Source organism: Alligator mississippiensis, chromosome 1 (genome assembly GCF_030867095.1).
Source record: "Alligator mississippiensis isolate rAllMis1 chromosome 1, rAllMis1, whole genome shotgun sequence".
Taxonomy (NCBI): Eukaryota; Metazoa; Chordata; order Crocodylia; family Alligatoridae; genus Alligator; species Alligator mississippiensis.
The window spans coordinates 304089391-304109503 of NC_081824.1; the positions used below are offsets into that span (position 1 = coordinate 304089391).

Genomic DNA, 20113 nt, shown 5'->3' on the forward strand with positions numbered 1-20113 from the left:
ACCCACACACATACCACCTTAATTCCAAGATTACTTCAGAATGCAGTTTTCTAATTCTGAAAATGGCAGTGATTCTCTAAGAAGTGGGCCCTCAGTCCTGTTCTGTTAGAATTTCATTTCCTTTTTCATATGTAAAGTAGCCTTCCCATGACCAGAACTAAATAGATTAAGAATGAAATAACTGATTCTTTAATTTGACAGTTCCTGTAGTAAGGCCACTTCTAGTAAGATCTCATTTCATTCAGTCAGTTGTTTCAACACCGCAGTGGTGCCAGTTCTTATGACTCTAAAAGTTCCACAATATTTGGGGTTGTCTTAAAGAAGCTACAGCTCTTAGAGAAAAATGGGAATATCAACTTTCATATTCCAGAAAAAAATGTCCAGCCTTCATGACTGCAAAGAAAAGATTAAAAATGTAACCCAAATTTACCCTATGTCCCAGAAAGTAAATAAAAAGGACAATATGTGTGATTTTTAAACGAAAGCCATCATGATTTTTAGTAGTCTAAATTTTGATGTTTAGGGTTAGCAATACTGGAGGTGTTTTTTCTTATTTCTGACTGTATTATTTTGGGTTACTCGTCATTCTTTTCTCATCACCAGATTATTACATTTTCCTTCAGTAGTATGGCTGTTGTTGCTCTGAATCTACTAAAACAGTCCTTAGGTATGTCGTAACTGTAACTTCCAGATTTTGGACAGATAAAACACATTGGATGATTCCACTGTCTAATCTTTTCTTGCAAATGATTCCATTATGCATTAGGCCAGCTAAGCTAATCTGTATTTTTCTATGGTGGATAATGAGCTTTTTTGTCAGAGTACATGCCAATTTATATACAGAAAGGAATGTTAAATAATTAAAAAGATCCTGTGGCAAATCTAAAGAGAACATCAGAAATGGTAATTTTGTTATTTTACTGTATCTGCCTAAAAAGGATTTGGATATTTTGCCCTTTTTAAATCTCCAGAAATGGTGTGCTCTTTCACACAGGCAGGTGGGCAAAAGAAGCGTTTACCATTGGAAGGAGTTTGTGTCCTTATGTGGAGACTAGTTCATCGGTTGTGGAAACCCTCTTCCTAGCATTTGTTTGCCAGCATGCGCAGTTTGTTAAAATGTCTTTTTTTTAAATGGTAGTACCATACATTTGACACACATAATGACATATGTTTAATTTCTACAGCTGCTTGTTGTACATTCAAGGATTGAAATTATTAAACCTTTGTGGGACTTATACATTAACCTTCTAAGTTCTTATTTTGTTTATAGTAAATGCAGAAACCTATGGTTACATATTAGGTTTGTGAGATTAGCATTCAAAAGCCCAGGAAATTTCAAAGTTTACAACTGTTTGTGGCATTTTAACACAAGTACATTGTGCATTCTTTATGTTCGATGATGTACAGTACATTTTATAAGAGAATAATGCATTCTTAACATTTAAGAACGGGAAGAATAGGAAAAAGGAAAAGTACTTGGCAGAGTTAGCATTGCCTTTACATTAATTAACTGCTTAATACTGTTGTATGATCAAGGAGAGCTATTTTTTTCTTAGAATTTGTAAGAGGAAGGAGAGAAATTATAAGTTATAGAGAAGATAGTAATATGTCCAGCTGGTAAACTTTATGACCTCTTCTCCTCCTCCTCACTAGCACAGTTTCTAAGTTCAGTGATGTATATGTCAGGGCTTGCTTTTGTTTTGCTGATTCTGAATAATAAACATAGTGTGTCCCTTAGTTCATGCAACCTACTTTCTGGTTGCAAAATCTGGAACATAGTCTCAGATGATAGACAGAGCTGCAGAATCAGAAGCAGGTTGCATAATTTCCTGTTCTGGTTACTATGGCTATGCCATCATGCAACACTGTAGGCAGGCTGATTATTTAGGCGGCCTGAGCCACAGCTCCATATAAATGAAGTCTCACCTTAATAGGAAGCAGTATAGCTGCATTCCCACAGCACCAGGCAGCATCATGCTTGCTTTTCGCAACAGATGTAATAGGATCCAGGACAAGGTTTCCCTGTTGCCCTGGGGGGGTCAGGCCAACTCTCAGGATCTCAATATTGCACTGTTAGACAGGAGGATGTGACAATTGCACATACACAAAACACTCACAAATCAATTAGGTGCGCGCACACACACACACACACACACACACACACACACACACACACACACTCTACCAGCTCAGGCACATACATACCTATCACCAATTCAAGCACATGCACTATACACCTCAAAAGTTAGACAAAGATCACTAATTCGTATATCATGCACACAATGCCATATATATATATATATATATATATATATATATATATGCACACACTCACACTAGCAACTCAGATACACACACGTTCAAAATAACCAGTCTAGGTTTATGCACACCTATCACCAGTTTAAGCCCATACACGCTACACACACCACATTTAGACAGAATCAGTTACCAGTTACCAACACCTGCACATCCAATACACATACGTGGATTACCAATTCATATACCACACACACAGTGATATCTATATATGTGTGTATTCACTAATTCACACACATACCACCCACCTACACATACACACAGGTGAGTTCCTAAGTTGGGTGTTGTGATGTGTATGTATGCATGTGCTTGGTGTACTTGGGATACTTGGGTGTCACAGCGGGGTCCTTCAGGAGGGCCGTGATCTCCTCAAGGCCCTCTCTCCGCGCTAATTTGGCCCAAGGGCACCCTCCATACTCGCCCGCCATGTCTTTGCTCTTAAGGAAAATGTAATAGGGAGCCTTGCATCTCCTCGGGCACAAACTCCTGGACCCCTCGTAGGTCTCCCCGTACGATGGGTGCTACTCAAGCACCCTAGCCTTGTGGGCTACGCATGGCTCCTACCACCCCTAATACCACGCCCCAAGCCTCGCTGATGTACCTGACGTTGGTGTGTCCTTCTCTATATAGTCTGCCCCCTCTCTGGGGTCTTCTCTCACAAGGCACTCCCCTCTTCGGGGCTCGCCGTGCCCTCCTTGGGCTTCCTAAAATGCTGCCCCCCTTCTCTGGGGCCTTCTCTAACACTGTCCCTCTTCTCTGGGGCCTCTTCTAAGTGTTGTCCCACTCAGGAACCCTTGTCCACTTCGGGACTCTTACCTCAAGCCTCCGGTCTTTCAGGCCCACCGCGCTGCTTCCCCTCTTGCAGGACGCTGTGCTGCTATCCCCTTTCCTTGGGGACCACCGCAGCACCCTGTCCTTCTCTTGGGGCGCTGTGCTGCTAACCCTTTCTGTCTGGGTCCACCGCAGCACCCTGCCCCTGTCCTGGGTTTTTCCCTGCAGCGCTAGCCGATTACCGGGCTCGCTACGCCTGTCCTGGGCCCCTCACATATTGCCCCTCTCGGGCCCCTCACATATTGCCCCTCTCGGGCCCCTCACATATTGCCCCTCTCGGGCTCCTTGTGCCCGCCTTGGGCTTCCTAGTAGTGCCGCCCCCTCTTTGGGGCTCACTGTGCCCACGCTGGGCTCCCTAATAAAATCGTCCCTCTCTCTGGGACCTGTTGTGCCCACACTGGGCTTCTACACAATGCGCTCCCCCCCTTCCTGGGGCTCGCCACGCCCACACTTGGGCTTCCTAGTAGTGCCCCCTCCTGGGGCTTGTTGTGCTCACGCTGGGCCTTCTCAAAACGCCCCTCTCTGGGGCTGGAGTCTATGCACCCTGCACACAACCCGGGGTCTCAGTTCCCCGCCCGCAACCCACTGGTTGCGCTCAATTGCGCCTCCACTGGCGCGCAAGCTGCCCCTTCACTGGCGCTAGGGCACCCCGCCCCTATGGAGTCCCTATGAGGCCTCCTCCAACCCCTACAGCCTCACCCAAGCCTCCGGTGTAAAATACACGAACGCAAACTCAAGCCGCCTGGCTATAACGCAGACTCAAAGCCCTATAGCTCCAACAACATTGCTCCATGTCAGCGGTACTTGCTGCTAGGCTCCTCTCCGCATCCTCACTCCCGGAGCTCCTGCCTCCCTGGCTGCTGGCAGGCAACTGCCAGCCTGGCCTTGACTCTTAGCTTTATAGGAGCCAGGCCCTGCCCCCTACATGCAGCTGATTCTTATTAGTCGCCCTGGCAACCTGCAGCTGTACTCATTATGGCTGCTGGGATTTTTCCCCAGCAGCTTTCCCCTCTCTAGGAGTGGGGTAGTGAGGTGTGCTGTGACACTGGGGAAAGGTTAAGGTAAGAAAGTAGAAGTGTAGAGAGTTAAAGTTACTGGAAATGAAAGTCACCAGGACCAGGATTAGAACCAGTAGACTACAGGGGCTTGGGCTGAAGAACTGAGGCTCGGGGGTAACTTTAGGTTAATTGATCTTAACTGATTAAAAGACAAGGCCCAAAGCCTACAGAACAGGGAAGCATGCCGGCACAGAGGCTGGGTCTGGAGCCAGAGCTGCAGGGAAGCTGAAAAGGTAGATGGGGAGAGGGAAAAATGGGACTAAGGGAAAGTGTGGGTGTTAAAGAGGGGCTCTGGGTGTGGGGAGACAGAGGATGGCTTCAGGGCAGCTAGAGAAGTAGTAGGTGCTGGAAGCTGGGGCAAGCCGCAGGAGCTGGGAAGCTGCGAAGCTGCGGCGGGGGGGGGCCTGAAAACAGAGAGACGGACAGCAGAAAATCACAGAAAAAGCAGCAGGAGAGACTGAAAGGTGGCAGGGGCAGCAGGAAAGCAGAGAAAGGCAGCAGAAAGTGCAGGGAAAAGGCAGTAGGAGTGGGAAGCAGGGGGATAGCAGAAAATCACAGGAAAAGCAGCAGAAGAGACTGAGAGGCAGCAGGGACAGTGGGAAAGCAGAGAAAGGCAGCAGAAAGTCGCAGGGAAAAGGCAGTAGGAATTGAGAGGAGATCGGGAAACTAGTGGAGAGGGGTGGGGGCTGGAATTGAGAGGAGAGAGAGAGAATGAGGCTGGAATTTAAGATGAGGAAGGGACTGGGATTTAGTAAAACATGACCCAACTCGGGGTTGCAAATGACAGTGGTTTTATTGAACAGGGGAGATTGTGACACAATGCCAAATTGGTTCCCTTGCACCCACAAACGCGCACAATGGCAGCAGGGGTTAAAGAGGCTTGGTGCAGGGGCTGAAGTCCATGAGGAGAGAGAGAGAGACAGAGAGAGAAAGAATCCAAATTGTAGGAGGAGGTGTGCAGGTAATATCTACCTATCCAGGCTGGAAGGGGTCCTTGTCCAGAGGGGGGTCGCCGGCAGGGCCTCTGGGTGGATAGGTGGTGTGGCATAGTGCTGGTCCAGATGGAAATGGCATTCCCACTGGGTCTGTCTTCACTGCCCCTTTTTATAAGGGCAGAACCTTGTGTGACCCTAGTGACAGGAAGCATGCCCAGGCAAGGGTCAGCCCCTAGTGTACTGAGCATGTGTGCTCCATGCAGAGATGTGTAGTTTCTGGTGTCTGTAATGGTGAGAGTTGCTGGTTTTGCAGGGTCCTTTGTCTTTCAGATGCTGGTATTGTCTCTGTTCCTGGGTGAGGTCCGTGGTTCCTGGGTGAATCAATGCGAGGTGATGGCCCAGTCATTACAGGCCATTCAGTAGAGGCCTGCTACCCTTGTGTTTCAATCATTACCAATCACACTCATTCATCGGGGAACCAATTTACATGGGAGGGGTACGTGACTCGTACAGTTGCAACATGGGATGCCCAGGCAGAGGACAGAAGATAGAGACTTGACATAAAATAGAAACTTGACATGACTTTGGTTCACTTACAAACACAGGCCTAAACCATACACTATCCATATGAAACAATAAAAATCAGTACGAAAATGATAATAATACAATATACAACAGTAAAAATCAATACAAACCTAATAATAATACAGTATGCAACAGTGGATATCCAAAACCAAAATCTTGCTACCAAAATAAAAATGTTTAAAGCTTATCCTACATCTTAGCTTACTTATACTTATCTATAGGGAAAAGAGAGGGAGAGAAAAAGTCAGAAATGATTGGGGAAGGGCAGGGAATGCATTTTTAAATAAATAAGTACAGGTCCAAAGACTGTTCTCAGCCTTTCAGAAAAAAATAACAGCCTTAATTATTGTTTTCTTGAAATCTCTCATGAAATTTTTCTCTTGCATTTGGATGAGCAGTATTTTATAATTTCCTAATTAGGTTTTTTAGGGACATTGCTGAGTTAAAAGTCACAGATTAGATCACACCCCAATGTGGGCATGTCCACACATGCAAGCACGTGTGCTTGCAACAGCTCAACTAGAACCAGTGCAAATTTGATCCAGAGTTTTTTGCCTCGGCACACATGCTCAGACATGCACTTTGTTGTGGAGCAAATTGTGCCACTTAGGGCAAAATAACCCTGCTGGCTCCTCCCCGATCTGCAGCCAGGGGGAGCTAGAGCCCGGGGCCAGCACCTGTGCTGTCCCCAGCAGTATAAAAAGCTGCCCTGTCCTGGCCCCAGCAGTATAAAAAGCCGCCCTGGCAAGTAGCTCAGGGCTTCTAGCTCTCAGGAGCTTCTGGGGCCCAGCCAGTTGGTACCTGGGGACACTACCTCTTGTGCCATCTGGACTGCTAGAGTAGTTATGAGAGTTCCCTGCACCCTTTACCCACTGCAGCAGTCTGGCAGTGGGGGCTGCTGCCTGGCTGTGACCAGATGTGCACCTGCCAGACACGGATGGGGACTGCAGAGCCAGTAGAAGCATCTGCCCCTCTGGGCCAGCTGCCATTGGGCTGTGGCTGCAGGGTTGGCCTTTGTGCAGCACTACTGCCACGTGTGTCCCCTGCCCAGCCATCTGGGCAGCTGTCACCCAGAAGATGTTCCAGGTCTTGTGGCTTGCTTTGAACTGTCAGAGCATGTATGTCCTCCTGGTCCCATTTGGCCAGGAGGTAATCCACAGCCAGCTGGGTCCAATGTACCAGCTCTGAGCAGGCAGGGTCCTGCCACTGGCCTCCCTAGCAGGAATTCTGGTGTTCCCTATTGGAAAACTGAAAAATCCCTGATTAAAAAAAAAAAAAAAAAAAATCCCAAAGTCACTCTCTAAAATACCCCCAAATCCATGTTCCTCCACAAGTAAAACAAAAGACCACTCTAGACCCAGCACTCTTTTTCCTGCCTATGCAGGGGGTCGGACTCGATGATCTATTGAGGTCCCTTCTGACCCTAACATCTATGAATCTATAAAGAGAGAGAGGGAGGCAGAGACAGCGATCAGTTAGACAATGTTTTATTGATATATCTACAGTGTTAAAGCAAGTCTCTTATCATAATAATAAAGTGAACTCTAAATACAGGTTTCATGAATTCATGAATGCATATTTTGCTGCCCTCCCAAAGGGCAATGGCCCCCACACAAAGGGTTGGTCCCTCGCACAAGGGCTACAGCCCCACAACAGGGGGTTCATCCCCTGCACAAGGGGTTCAGCCTTCCAACAGAGGGTTCAGCCCCCACGCAAGGGCTACACCCCCCCAACAGGGGGTTCGTCCCCCACACAAAGGGTTCAGCCCCCCAAAAGGAGGTTCAGACCCCAAAAGGGATTCAGACCCCCAACAGGGGGTTTGGCTCTCTCACAAGGGGTACAGCCCCCCCAACAGGGGGTTCATCCCCCACACAAGGGGTATGGCCCCCCCCAACAGGGGCCAAATGGCCCCCTCAGGGGCTACCACCTGGCCTGCAAGGCCAACATGCCCTACCCCAGCCCCCCAATTGCTGTCCCACCTGGCCCTATCACCCACCAGCTGCTGCAGCCCCCCAATGGCTGCCCCACCCCCCAATTTGCACCCCCAGACCCCCAAGGCTACCCCCACAACCCCAGGCACCATCACTTAAAAAAAAACCCAGAAAGAAAATAGAAAAAAAAATGGAAAAAAGCGCCTCTGCTTACCAGGGGTGGGGTAGCTCTGGGGCCTCCTGGCAGAGCCCCCCGGGCAGCACAGGACAGCGGAGGGGCAGGAGGGCTCAGGCTGGGGCTGTCAGCCTGCCCCGCACTGTGCGGGCAGGGCCCCAGGCAGCCGAACGGCAGCTCCAACTGCCAGTAAGTGCTGGGGTTTTTTTGTTTGGTTTTTTAAAGTATGGGGGGGCAGGGATGAGGGCGGGCAGGGCAGGGGTTAGGGGCCTCGGGGGGGCTGGCGGGGGGAGGGGTCGGCCGCGGCAAGGGTTGGGGGTCTTGGGGCTGGCAAGGGGGGGGGGATGGGGGAGTGGGCGGGGCCGTCGGGGGTCCCCCCCCACCGTCCCTTCCCCCCTCCTTCAGCCCCCTGACCCCTTACTCACCGGCACCGGAGCTGAAATATGTGGCCTGGCCAGCTGCATGTTTCAGCACCAGGGCAAGGGGCAACCATAGAGGCGCTCTGGCAGCCAGAGTATCTCCATTGAGGACCCAGCCTCTGGTTGCCTCAGGGCACGGTCAGGGACCATGTCCTGCCCCACTTCTTTATACTTCGCTTTTTTTAGACTCCTGGATATCCAGGGGTCTAATTTTCTCCCCACCCTGCAAGATTGCACTGCAGGGAACATTTTCTTGTTCCCACACGTGCCTCTTGCCCCACCTCAAAGGGGTTTGAGGCGGGGCAAGAGGCATGTGCACGCTTATGTGGACGCGCCCTGTCAGTTTACCAAGATGCCTATGGATCCTCCCTGCTTCTGTGTGAAGGGAATTGTGGGGGGAAGAGAGATAGGACTTACTTCCCTGATATAGTCTTCCCCTGGCATTCTGGAGAGGCCTCCTTGATTCCCTCTGGAGACAACAGTGGTGATTTTGCTTGAGGAAGGGAGAGAAACAGTGTGGGCTGCAATGATGTACTTCCCTCCTGGCAGTGTGGAAGATATTCAAATGAAATAAAGGTGTTCTCTGATTTATCCTTTTGTATTGTCCTTGGTACCAATACATAAAATACACTTTTGGTAATGACCAGTTTAGCTTTCTGGTTCTATGGTCCGCTATTGTGTTGCAACAGTTGTTTATTCCATTTGATACATATGCATCTCTATTATAAAATAGGTTTAAAAGTAATGTCTTGGATACACGTGTGTGGGTGCTGTTTTTTCTTAAAATTCCCTCCTGTGCTTGTATAGTACCTAGAGTAAGGCACCCATCTTGACTGAAGCTCTTAGGCCAGGGGTCCCCAAAGGGAGGCCCACAGGCCACTTGCAGTCTGTGAGATATTTGTGAGCAGCCTGAAAGACTTTTCAGTGGTGGCTATCCTTAACCAAACTAGCTGATCAGCAAGGCTGTAGCCCTTGTAGTTGACCAAAAAACAGTAGCAGCCGTTCTCCTTATTATAACTTTGTGTATGTAAAGCATATTGTGGTACATCTATTGAACATATAATTATTGCATTACATCTTGTTAGGCAGCCTTCAGCATAGTGTCCCCGCCCCACCCCCTGTCCAAAAACAGGAACCTTCCATGAACAAAGCTTACAGAATCCCTGCTTTTAGGCGTTACCATAATGCAAGTAGTAATTGATACAGAAGCTGAAACAGGGCTAGATTTGACCAGAGAGTAACCCTAAAATCACATTCTGTGTTCAGAATAGTTTGTTGTTTGTTTATATTGTTCCAGCATTTCCAAAAATTAAATGTTAATCCTAGTTGGGACATTAAGGATTTGCTTCTCAGCCCTATGGGCTAAAATCAAATGTAGTTCCTGTTCTTGGTATTAATCACTATACTGCACTTTGTAATGTACTGTGTGCTCTGCTTGTTGTTTGTACTTTATAATAGAAAAGCAGTATTCTTTCTTGAAACATGTAGTTATGATCTATAACTGATACTTTGACCCAGTGAGTAAGATTACTATATCCTTACCAAGATTTGATGTTTTTGGTTTGACTTTTATAGTGACCTTCTGTGATAGGGTTTTTTAAACTAGGACAAATCAATATTTATATTTATTGATTTGTCCTAGTTTAAATACACACATAACCGTCAACTACTATTGACCAGTCAAGGGCTACAGCAGTGCTGATCAGCTAGTGTGTGTGTGGGGGGAGGCACATTTGTGTTCTTGTACATTTTGCAAATGGTAGCATTGTTTTTTGGGAGGACATTTTCTGACTTTTAATTCAAAGAGGTTACTGTTCTTGTTGATGAGTATACATAAGACCAGATTGTCATCCAGTTCACCTTTGAAGTCAGTTTACTGAACCAGAAACATATAAAAAGTAAGCTGGGTTATAAGTGGCCATTGCTTCAGAAAGCCATTATTTCAGTGAACAGCTAGTTAAATAATATACTGGAACAAATTGATTTACTGTTAATTATATTTTCTGGTACTTTATTAGTGCTTTTAGTGCTTAAAGTTAATGTACAGTGTAATACTCGGTATTCACCGTAACTCTTGAAATAATACTGCAAGTTAACTTTTCCTGATAACTCACCAAATACGTACTAAACCTTTAAATCCTAAAAAATAACTGATGGTAAAGCAGAATCTGGTGCAGAGCACTATTCTGATCAGCCCTTTGTGCGAAGAAAAAAAAAAGCATCGAGTCTGCTCGTTCTATGGTGCACCAGTAGGAAACTTCTTGGAAAATATGTTCCTGTAGGGAAGTGAGGACCATTTTAATACTTACCAACTTCAGCTCCTGCTGCTTTAATGCATATTATGAGCCCTGCTGTCTCTTGCCAATTCCTCTTCTGTTCTGGTTGAAAGTTTCTTACCAACTTCTGTGACCAACAAAGAATAATTTTCTTTGATGGGGCTTAATGTGTTTTCTTGACCCCACACGGTTACATAATGCAACTTCTATCCAAACCTAGTAATCTGGTTGCTTGGGTTGGAAGTCAGAGATCTGAAAAAAAAATTTAAATACTTGAAGTTGCCCTTCATTTATGAGTGTCTCACCACATGAGAATTCAGAGACTGCTTTCATAACCAACCTGCTGCTGCTTTCACATCCTAAAACTAAAGAGCAAAGATGGAACAAAACAAGTATGCAAGTGAAAATACCGTTGGAAGAGCACACTTAAAAATTCAAAAAAATTAAAACTAAGGATTTGAAAGTAAAAAATAACAGATACTAACATAATGTCTGAACTGTTTCAGTTTTTGTTTAAATACTGTTTAAATACAGTCTTCACTAAAGAAATGGGAAACATTTATCCAAATTGCTGGATGCATCAAAGTTGAAATGGTAAGTATGTCTAATATCACATTCCTTTCATGCCATGAAAGGGATCTTTACACCCTCCCATATTATCCAGTAGAAGAGGGCCAGAGAGCAAGCCACACAGTCAACACCTGTGTTGATCCACTGATTCTAGCACCTCATGCAGATGTGATGAAGGAATTGCAGCTATCATTCCATAATTTAAGCTGTGGGGACATTGCTTTGGGCCTGCTATCTTTAACCCAGGGCTTGGAGTTAACCTTAATATAGTTCTCAAACAGATACTTCATCTTGGTGGTCCATAAATGCTCAGGCTTTATGCTGGTAGAATGGATTTCACCCCAGCAGTTTACAAACCAAAAAGTAGGGAAAGAAAGCACGTCCTTTCTTCTGATTGGATAACATCTAAACAAAAGCATCTCTTCCCAGTGCTATGCCATTTTATATTGGTGAAAATGCATATCTTTCTTGCATGCTGTGCTTGTACTTGTGGCATTATAATCAGATATCTTACTGCATCTATCAAAAGAACACAGTCTCTTCCCTATAGATCAAATCATTATTTTAATCTTGACAGAAGATAAACTAAAAATGTTTGACATCTGAAGCTCAGTGATATGCTGGTGGTTAGGTTACATTGTTAAAGATATTTTTTTTTTTTTTAATAAAACTGAATATAGTAAAATCTTGACAAGCTACCACTCTCAAAATATGAATACACACAATTAGGTAAATGTGTGCTAATTGTAGTTATCTTTTAGGTATTGTTCCACATAACTACTATATCTCAAAACACTTTAGAGCAATCAATAACATATGAAAGCAGAAAGAGAAATTGAGTGATCCAAACAACAAAGAAATAGATGAGATTCAAAAATAGATACAGAGACAGAAAGGGAAAGCTACAAGAATTATCTCCAGTAAGAGAATTATCTGTTAACAGCAAGTGTTAGTAATGGGTGTAGTTGATTTGTTACCATACATAATAATTTTAGACAAGGAATATATTCAGCACATTTTCAGAAACCAAGGTTAAAATCCAGGCAATTACATATAAACTAAAGAAATTCTATAAAATGTAAGCTATAATCAGCTATATCTTTAAGTAATTCACAAGGGAGGAACAACTTGTTCATATTTGTTTTGATTGTAAAAACATTGTAGAGAAATTAATACTTTATTTTTCTGTCATATTCATTGTTTGGCTTTTTAAAAAGGAAATCGTTTATTTCTGACCTCTTCTACAGTGTAAGACTAGTTTCCTTGAGGAACCTCCATGAAACACCAGCTTGTATCTCATTCTTAAGAGTTGCCAAAATCAGAGACTTAGCAGTAAGACAAAGCACTTTTGGTGTTTAAGGCCAGATAGTTTAATAGATGCAGAAATTACATGGCTAAAATAGCCACTGTTATGTAGTTGTATAACTACATAACAAGACCTTACCTTTTCTAATTACTTTTTTAGCTTACAGCTTACCATTTAAAATCTTTTATCCAAATTTTGATTTAAAAATCTCCAGTGACAGAGGATCTTCCACAAACCTAGGTAAATTGTACAGTGGTTAAGTGCATTCACTGCCAAAACTGTTCCCTTTTTCTGTAGTGTAAATAGTATCTTAGAGGCTGAAAGTTGAACTGAATCTTGTTATGCCTTTGTCTGATAGACTGAAGAGCCCTTATCAAATTTCTGTTTCCCATAGAGGTGCTTGTAAATGGTGATAAGCTCACCACTTATCCTTCTCTTTGTTAAAGAGGTGCTTAGTTTTTCACAGTGGCAGGTTTTTCAATACTTTAGTCATTCTTTTAGCTCTTCTCTGAGCCCTCTCCAACATGTCAACATCCTTTTTATAGACTTAACTGAATCAGAGGTGCATAAGCCTTTGTAAACAAGAGCTCACTGTCCTTTCATAGCTCACCAATGCTATGAAAGGACATATGCTTTGCTGCAAAGGACATGCATTCAGCTTGCAAACATTTATCCTTTGCCTTGACTTCTCGCTGTCCACGTGTGTCTTACATAGTTTCCAAGTACATGTAAGAGTGATATCCATCTGGTAAATTCTATCTTCAACTTACCTGCAGTTTTCAGTAATTGATTTAACACTAGTATTCCAAATATCCAAGTACCATACTTACTTGAATCCAAGATAAGGTTTTCCCTCCCCCTGTCCACATGAAAGGGGGGATCCTCATCTTAGATTTGAGTACTGGCCTCAGACAGGCAGGCCCAGAGCTAAAGCCAAAGATGAACCACCACTTGTCCCCAGCAGGGTGCATCCACACATGCAAGCACATGCGTTTGCAGCAGCTCAAATAGAAGTGGTGCAAATTTGAGCCGGGGTTTTTTACCTCAGTGCATGTGCTCAGACATGCACTTTGTTGTGGAGCAACATTGTACCACTTGGGGTAAAATAACCCTGCCTGGCTCCTCCCGGATCTGCAGCCAGGGGGAGCTAGAGCCTGGGGCCAGCACCTGTGCTGTCCCCAGCAGTATAAAAAGCTGCCCCGTCCTAGCCCCCGCAGTATAAAAAGCTGTCCTGGCAAGCAGCTCAGGGCTACTCTCTCAGGAACTTCTGGGGCCCAGCCAATTGGTACCTGGGGACACTACCCCTTGTGCCAGCTGGACTGCTGCAGCAGCATCCCAAATCCATTTTAAAAAATACCCCAAAATCCATGTTTTTCCACAATTAAAACAAAGACCTCACATGCGCGCGCACACACACACACACACACACACACACCCCCCCAAGAGAGAAAGAGTAATCAGTTGGGCAGTGCTTTATTGGTATATTTACAATGTTAAAGCAGTGTGGAAGCCTACCAGTGTCTCTATCATCATGATAAAATTTATTCTAAATACCTATATGTGTTGATGTGTACTTCAGGTTTTCTTCGCACATGATGGGTGTGTGATGGGGGGATGTGGTGTTTGCAGGAAGGGGTGGGAAGGTGTGTGGAGGGGTGTGGGTTGGGGTGTGGGTAGGTGGGGGGATTGCTGGGGGGACTGTGGGTGTGGGGGACCTTGTGGGGGGCTGCTCAGGATGGAGTGGGTCCCCTGGCCCCCACAGGGTGCAGCCCCCGCCCCCCACAGCACATGGAATGCCCTCCCCACACAGGGCCCCAGCTCCCTCCTGGAGGGCCACAGTCCCTCCTGCCTAGGGTCCCAGGCACCCTGCAGGGCCCCAGCCCCCCCACCCAGGGTCCCAGCTCCCCCTGGACGGCCCCAGCCCCCCTGCCCAGGGCCCATAACTTACCTTTAGCAGCAGGAGTGGGGCACTCTGAGCCATGGTGGCAGGACCTGGGACCACGCACCGGACCCAGACAGGTCCTGCTGGCCCTGGGGCCTCTCTGCCGCCCAGCCAGGCCAAGTCATGGTGGCAGAACCTGGCGTGGCACGTGGGGACTGTGTAACAGACCCAGCCAGGTCCTGCCAGCCATGGGGACCGTCTGCTGCCTGGCCAAGCTGGGCCCTTGGCGGCAGAACCTGGCGCAGTACGTGGGGACCGGATGCCAGCCCAACCAGGTCCTGGGGCCCCTCTGCCGCCTAGCCGGGCTATTCCCATGGCAGCAGGACATGGCGTGGCATGCAGGGACCGTGCGCCACACCCGCCAGGTCTTGCCAGCCCTGGGGTTACTCCTGCAGCCTCCTGCAGGCAGCTCTAGGGCCAACAGGACCCGTCTGGGCACAGTGTGCAGTCCCCACGCACTGCGCTGGGTCCTGCTGCCATTGGCCTGGCCCGGCTGGGCGGCAGAGGAGCCCCAAGGGCAGCAGGACCCGGCTGGGCATGGCGCATGGTCCCTGCACACCGCGCTGGGTCCTGCCTCTGCCCCGCTATGCCTCCGGGGGTGGGGGTGCATGGCAGGACCTGGGCCAGCCCCGTGTGGCTCGCTAATCTGGCTTTGCACCGGAGCGGGTCACACGGCTCCAGGAGGCTCAGGTCCTGTGCACGCCTCCCAGAACCCTGCGACCTGCTCCAGTGCAAAGCCAGACTAGTGAGCCACACAGGACTGGGCCAGGTCTATACCCCCCGCAACCCCAAAGACATCCCCCCCGCCACTCCCCAAACCCCCACATGCGCCTGCCACCCCTCACCCACCCACCCATACCCATGACCCCCCTCCCCCTTACATTAGACAGCACGGGGGCCAGAGGCAGCAGGAGAACAAAAGAGACACTCTGGCTGACACCAGAGCATCTCCTTAGGAGAACTGACTCCCTGGCACAGTTTGGGACTGTGCCTTGCTCCGCTCTTCTGTGGAGCGGTTGTTTTAGACCCCTGGACATCCAGGGTCTAACTTTATCCCCGCACTGCAAACTTGCAGTGCGAGGAACCTTTTTTCATTCCCACACATGCCTCTTGCCCCGCCTCAAAGGGTTTTGAGATGGGGCAAGAGGCACGTGTGCTCGTCTGGACGCATCCGCAGAGGTGGCTTGTGCAGCAGGGGAGGGGGCTCTCAGTGGATTGAACACAAGAGAGACCATGCATCCTTGCTCCCCTTCCCCCCTTACCCATGCCACTTACATTCAGCTCCAGCCACTTGTCCCCCCTGGGTCCAACGCTGCCAACGTTGCTTCTGCCTGACTGAGCTGGGCCAGGGCAGGGGCAGCCCTAGAACTAGTGCCACTACAGAAGGCAAATGGCGGGAAGGAGTGCAGACAGTGGGGAGAATGGGGTAGGCAGGTAGCAGGAGATGATGCAGGCACTGGGTGGGGCAGGTAGCAGCAGGCAGCACATGGCAGGGCAGACAGACACCAGAGGGGCAAGTGATGGGTCAGGCAAGGTGGGAAGGGTTGGGAGGGCAGGGGGTCAGTCACAAGGGAACACATAGCAGGGGTTATAGGTGGCAGAGGATCAGCAGCAAATGGCAGGGAAGGACAGGCAGCATGGGAGCAGGGGGGCAAATGGCATTGGGGACAGGTAATGGGGGCCAGGCACAAGTGAGCAAGGGGAGGGGAGGAAGGGAGGGCAAGAGACGAGGGTCTGGCCCCTTGCCATTGCTTTCCCTGCCACAGGGGTGGGAGGAACAAATTTAAGATCACCCTCCAATAATTAGATTCTATACATGGAAAATTATAACAAATTTGTAATTTTCTGTGTATAGAATTTAATTATGGGGGGTCATCTTAAATTCAAAGTCATCTTGGATTTGGGTAAATGTAGTACTTTAAAAATAAACTTCTATTTTTTTAAGCAGCCAGAGATTTTCCCTCTTTCATCCCTGTGTTCTAGAAGAGTGGCTGGTTTAACTTGTCATAACTGATCTCTTGGGACTAGACGCACATTGTGAACACACATAACAGTTGAACCACTCCAAGAATGTCACTGTTTGGAAGCTGGTGCGCACTTGTCTTGAATCTGAGGTATCTGCACATGCACTATCCAAGTAGGCATTGCAGTGCTGTAGTATCACTTCTAAGGGGTGGTAGTGAGTACCCAGCCACTCCATGGCATCCCATGCTGATTTGGGGTAGGGGGATCAGGTAAGTAGGGGAGATCTTGAGACCCAGATTTTGTGGTCCCAGGAGCTGGGTGCTCCAGGGGATCCAAGGTCTCCAGTTCTTGTAACTTTGAAAGGACTTTCTCTGCAAAGCTGCTCAGCTCCAAATCTTAACCCTTTGCTCTGATTCCTCACTATTTATGTGTCTTATGCAGTATACACATCTACCCTAAAGTGTCCTGGGACCCCGCAAAGCAGGGTCCATTGTGGGCAATTGAAATTAATTAAGCAGTTTGAAGGAATCGTAGAAAATGAGGGTTGGAAGGGACCTTAGGAGGTCATCTAGTCCAACCCTGTGCTCAAGGCAGGACCATCCTGCCAAAGTGCTCTTTAAAAGCTATGGAGATTTTAGGCAGGGCCCTACCCTGCGGCATCCAGAAGCAGGAATCCAGGCAGCCTCTCCACATACACACAATGTATACATTTTAGCACAAATTGCTGTTGCAAGACTTAACGTTTCTGGCACAAGAGAGAAAGTTGCTATGGGTAGGGAAGTCTGAAGTCTGACTTGGTTCTCCTATGGTTCCTTTCCTGCTCCTAGATCAGCTATTCTAGCACCCACCCCTGTGTTCCTAGGGTAGTGTGTACTGCTGCTGTGCCAGTGTTGTGAGCCCAGACTAGGAATGTTGTGATTTTCACATGCTGACAATTTTCTTTTTTTTCTTGAAGAATACATCAGGAGAAGAAAATAGCATTTTTGTATCTCAAGCAAACCTGAATGGGGTTTCCTGGGACACAGAAAAGCCTGCTTGTAACCTGAAGTGATTTCCCCCTTGCCAAATATCAAAGAGCTGCTTCAAAAAGTGGAAGCCTGAGGTTTTTTCAAAGAAAATTCAAGAATCCTTTGTTAGGGAACTTAAATACAGGCTTACCAGCTTCTTCTATAATACATGATGGTTTTGTGCTGTATAAATTGCTCTTACTTGGCACTTGTCTTGCATCCAAAAATTAAGGAAATAAAACCTTATTATGTGATTCCATCAAGTATTTTGTGTTTGTGTATAGAAATGATTTTCATATGCTTATTTATATTCTGAATAGTTTCTGTTTACAAAGTCACATTTTATATACATTATCTGATGCAAATGAAAGATACTTGGATACCTGGGTTTCTTTTGGATCATATTTAAGTGAAGAAGCAGCAGCAGTAATGCTTTTGATTGAAGTAATTACTTATGTAGCTTGTCCATTTCTGATGTATGGGTATTCCCTTATAATTTGCACGCTTTGGTGGAAGCATTATAAGCCAGTTCCATTTCTTATCCTTAATTTTATTTTATTTATATGAGGGGTTTAAGACTAATTTAATATACAAACGGATTTTTAAAAATAGATTAAAAATGAGATGCTTTGATTCCTAGTTGAACAGTGCTGGCGTTAACACTGTTGTTGGAAAATCCTGGTAAAGAGAGGATAATGGCTTCTCTGAACATTCCTTCCCAGAAGCAATCATTTTGCACTTTTCCCAGGACTTACATTTCTGTAAAAGTTCCTTTGAAGAGCTTTTCTGTCAGGAGATGCATTATCTTCTGCTTAAAACTTTCATTTTATATTTGTGTAATGCTTCGAGCAGTTGACATTTGGCTTATTGGAAAGAGTGAAAAATCTAGATTAACTGAAGTATTTAGCATTACATAGGATTTATTAGGAGTTATAGTGTCATCCATTCAAAGCTCATAGAAACATTACACAAGTGTTATGATTCCTATGAGTGAGTCTGCTATTGAAAATGCATGGGAAGCACACAACCTCCTTTAAACTTTCCCATGATATCGGGTAAATTTTGAATGGATGGTACTGTTCAGCTCAGGAAATGTTTAAGGGAAAAAAAGCAGGATTCTAAACTTGTATACAACATCTGTGAGGCTTGCAGTTTAACATGTATATTATAGCCGTATTAACACATACAGATTGTTGGATTAAACTCTGAACACTGGAAAAAGAGCACATGATTACAATGTTTTGCTTTCTTTTGATTTCAGCTTTATGACAAAATTAACACAAAATCTTCACCACAAATCAGGAATCCTCCAAGTGATGCTGTACAGAGAGCCAAAGAGGTAAAGAGTTTTAAAATGTATTTCAAACTTTCATAGTCTTATTCTGATTGCTTAATTTGAAACATTTCCATGCTGCTTGTACTGATATGTGAGTTCGGCTTCTAAACTTGATTATCTGCGAAAATATTTTTACCCTTCCTTATATGACATGTTGCATACATTTGTAGTTTCCCAGACTGTAGGGAATATTTATATTGTTTAACCTCTTTGTGTGATCTGTGACTTTGTCAGTAGGGATATGCAGACAGAGGAAGAGGGGGTAATCCTCTTTAAGCAAGTGTGATCCTTTGCATATATTGGGTATTTAGTAGGTTTGATAAAGACAGTAGTATTTTGCTGTTTTAGTAGGTAGCAAAAGTTTAAAGCTTATTTAATTTCTCAATATTTTTCTTTAAACACTTTGAATGAATCTCCTAGGGCATGAGTTGTTATTTTGTGAACAATCCGTTTTTTTAGTGAAGAAAAGAAATAGATCTAAAGTATTTTCAAAGAAAATACCCCCGTCGTGCTGCACTGCACCCACGATCCCTGCTGTCCCCCACTGCCCTGCGCGCTGTATGAGGGACTCTGCCATGAGCCCTCATAGCCCCCAGTCGCAACTGTCAGAGCTGGTGAGTGCAGGGCTTTTTTAATTCCCAGGATGCTGGGGTCAAGCAAAGCAGCCATCGGGAGGGGGAATCAGGGAGCAGGGGCTGTGTGGGGGGGCTCTGCCATGTGGCCTCAGAGCCTCCACAGCCCCTGCTACTGCCGGTAAGTGCGGGGTTTTGTCGGGGGGGGGGGGTTATTCCCGGACTATGGGGCAATCGGGGAGCAGGGGCTGAGTGGGGGGGGCTCTACCAGGTGGCCCCAGAGCCCCCACAGCAGCTGCTACAGCTGGGGAGTGCAGGGCTTTTTTTTGTTTGTTTGTTTTTTAAGTGCCAGGAGGCTGGGGCCAGGCAGGGCACCCATGGGGGCTTCTCCCGTGGCTCCCCCTGCCAGCCACCTGGCCATGTCTGCCTCTCCCCGGCCAATCCGGATCACCGAATCTGTCCAAAGCAGCACCGAATTTTCTGAAGCTGATTCAGCCAAATCGATTCAGGAGTGATCCAAATCTCCGAATCGAATCGCTGTCCTCCGAATCATCCGAATCCACATCCAGTTCTTCCCTATTCACACAGGCCTACCCACCAGTAGTGTAGTGGGCCACTGGAAGCATCCTGCCCCTTGGCTTTGTGCTACCACACACTCCTGAACTACCAACCAGCCAGAACTCTGTGCGTCCGGGCAGTGGCATGGAGCTCAGGGTGTGCAGCTGCACAAACATAGCTCCATGCAGCTGTGTGCCCCCACCTCCATGCCGCTGCCTCATGGTGTGGAGCTCTGGCTGGTCAGCAGCATCAGGAATGTGTGGCAGTGTAAATATGGAGGAGTGTGCCTGCATGGAGCTGCATTTGTACAGTGCAGACCCAGGGGCACGCG

The 20113-nt window shown here is 46.6% G+C and overlaps 1 protein-coding gene across 17 annotated transcripts in view; it reads left to right on the forward strand.

Moving 5' to 3' along the window:
* The window catches only part of CASK (calcium/calmodulin dependent serine protein kinase), a 419258-nt gene that overhangs the window by 333140 nt on the left and 66005 nt on the right, over nucleotides 1-20113 (forward strand). For all 17 annotated transcript variants that reach the window (XM_019487242.2, XM_019487243.2, XM_019487245.2 and 14 more), the window contains one exon: nucleotides 18578-18655. In XM_019487242.2, coding sequence (XP_019342787.1) covers nucleotides 18578-18655 — 78 coding nt within the window. The remainder of the gene's footprint in view (nucleotides 1-18577; nucleotides 18656-20113) is intronic.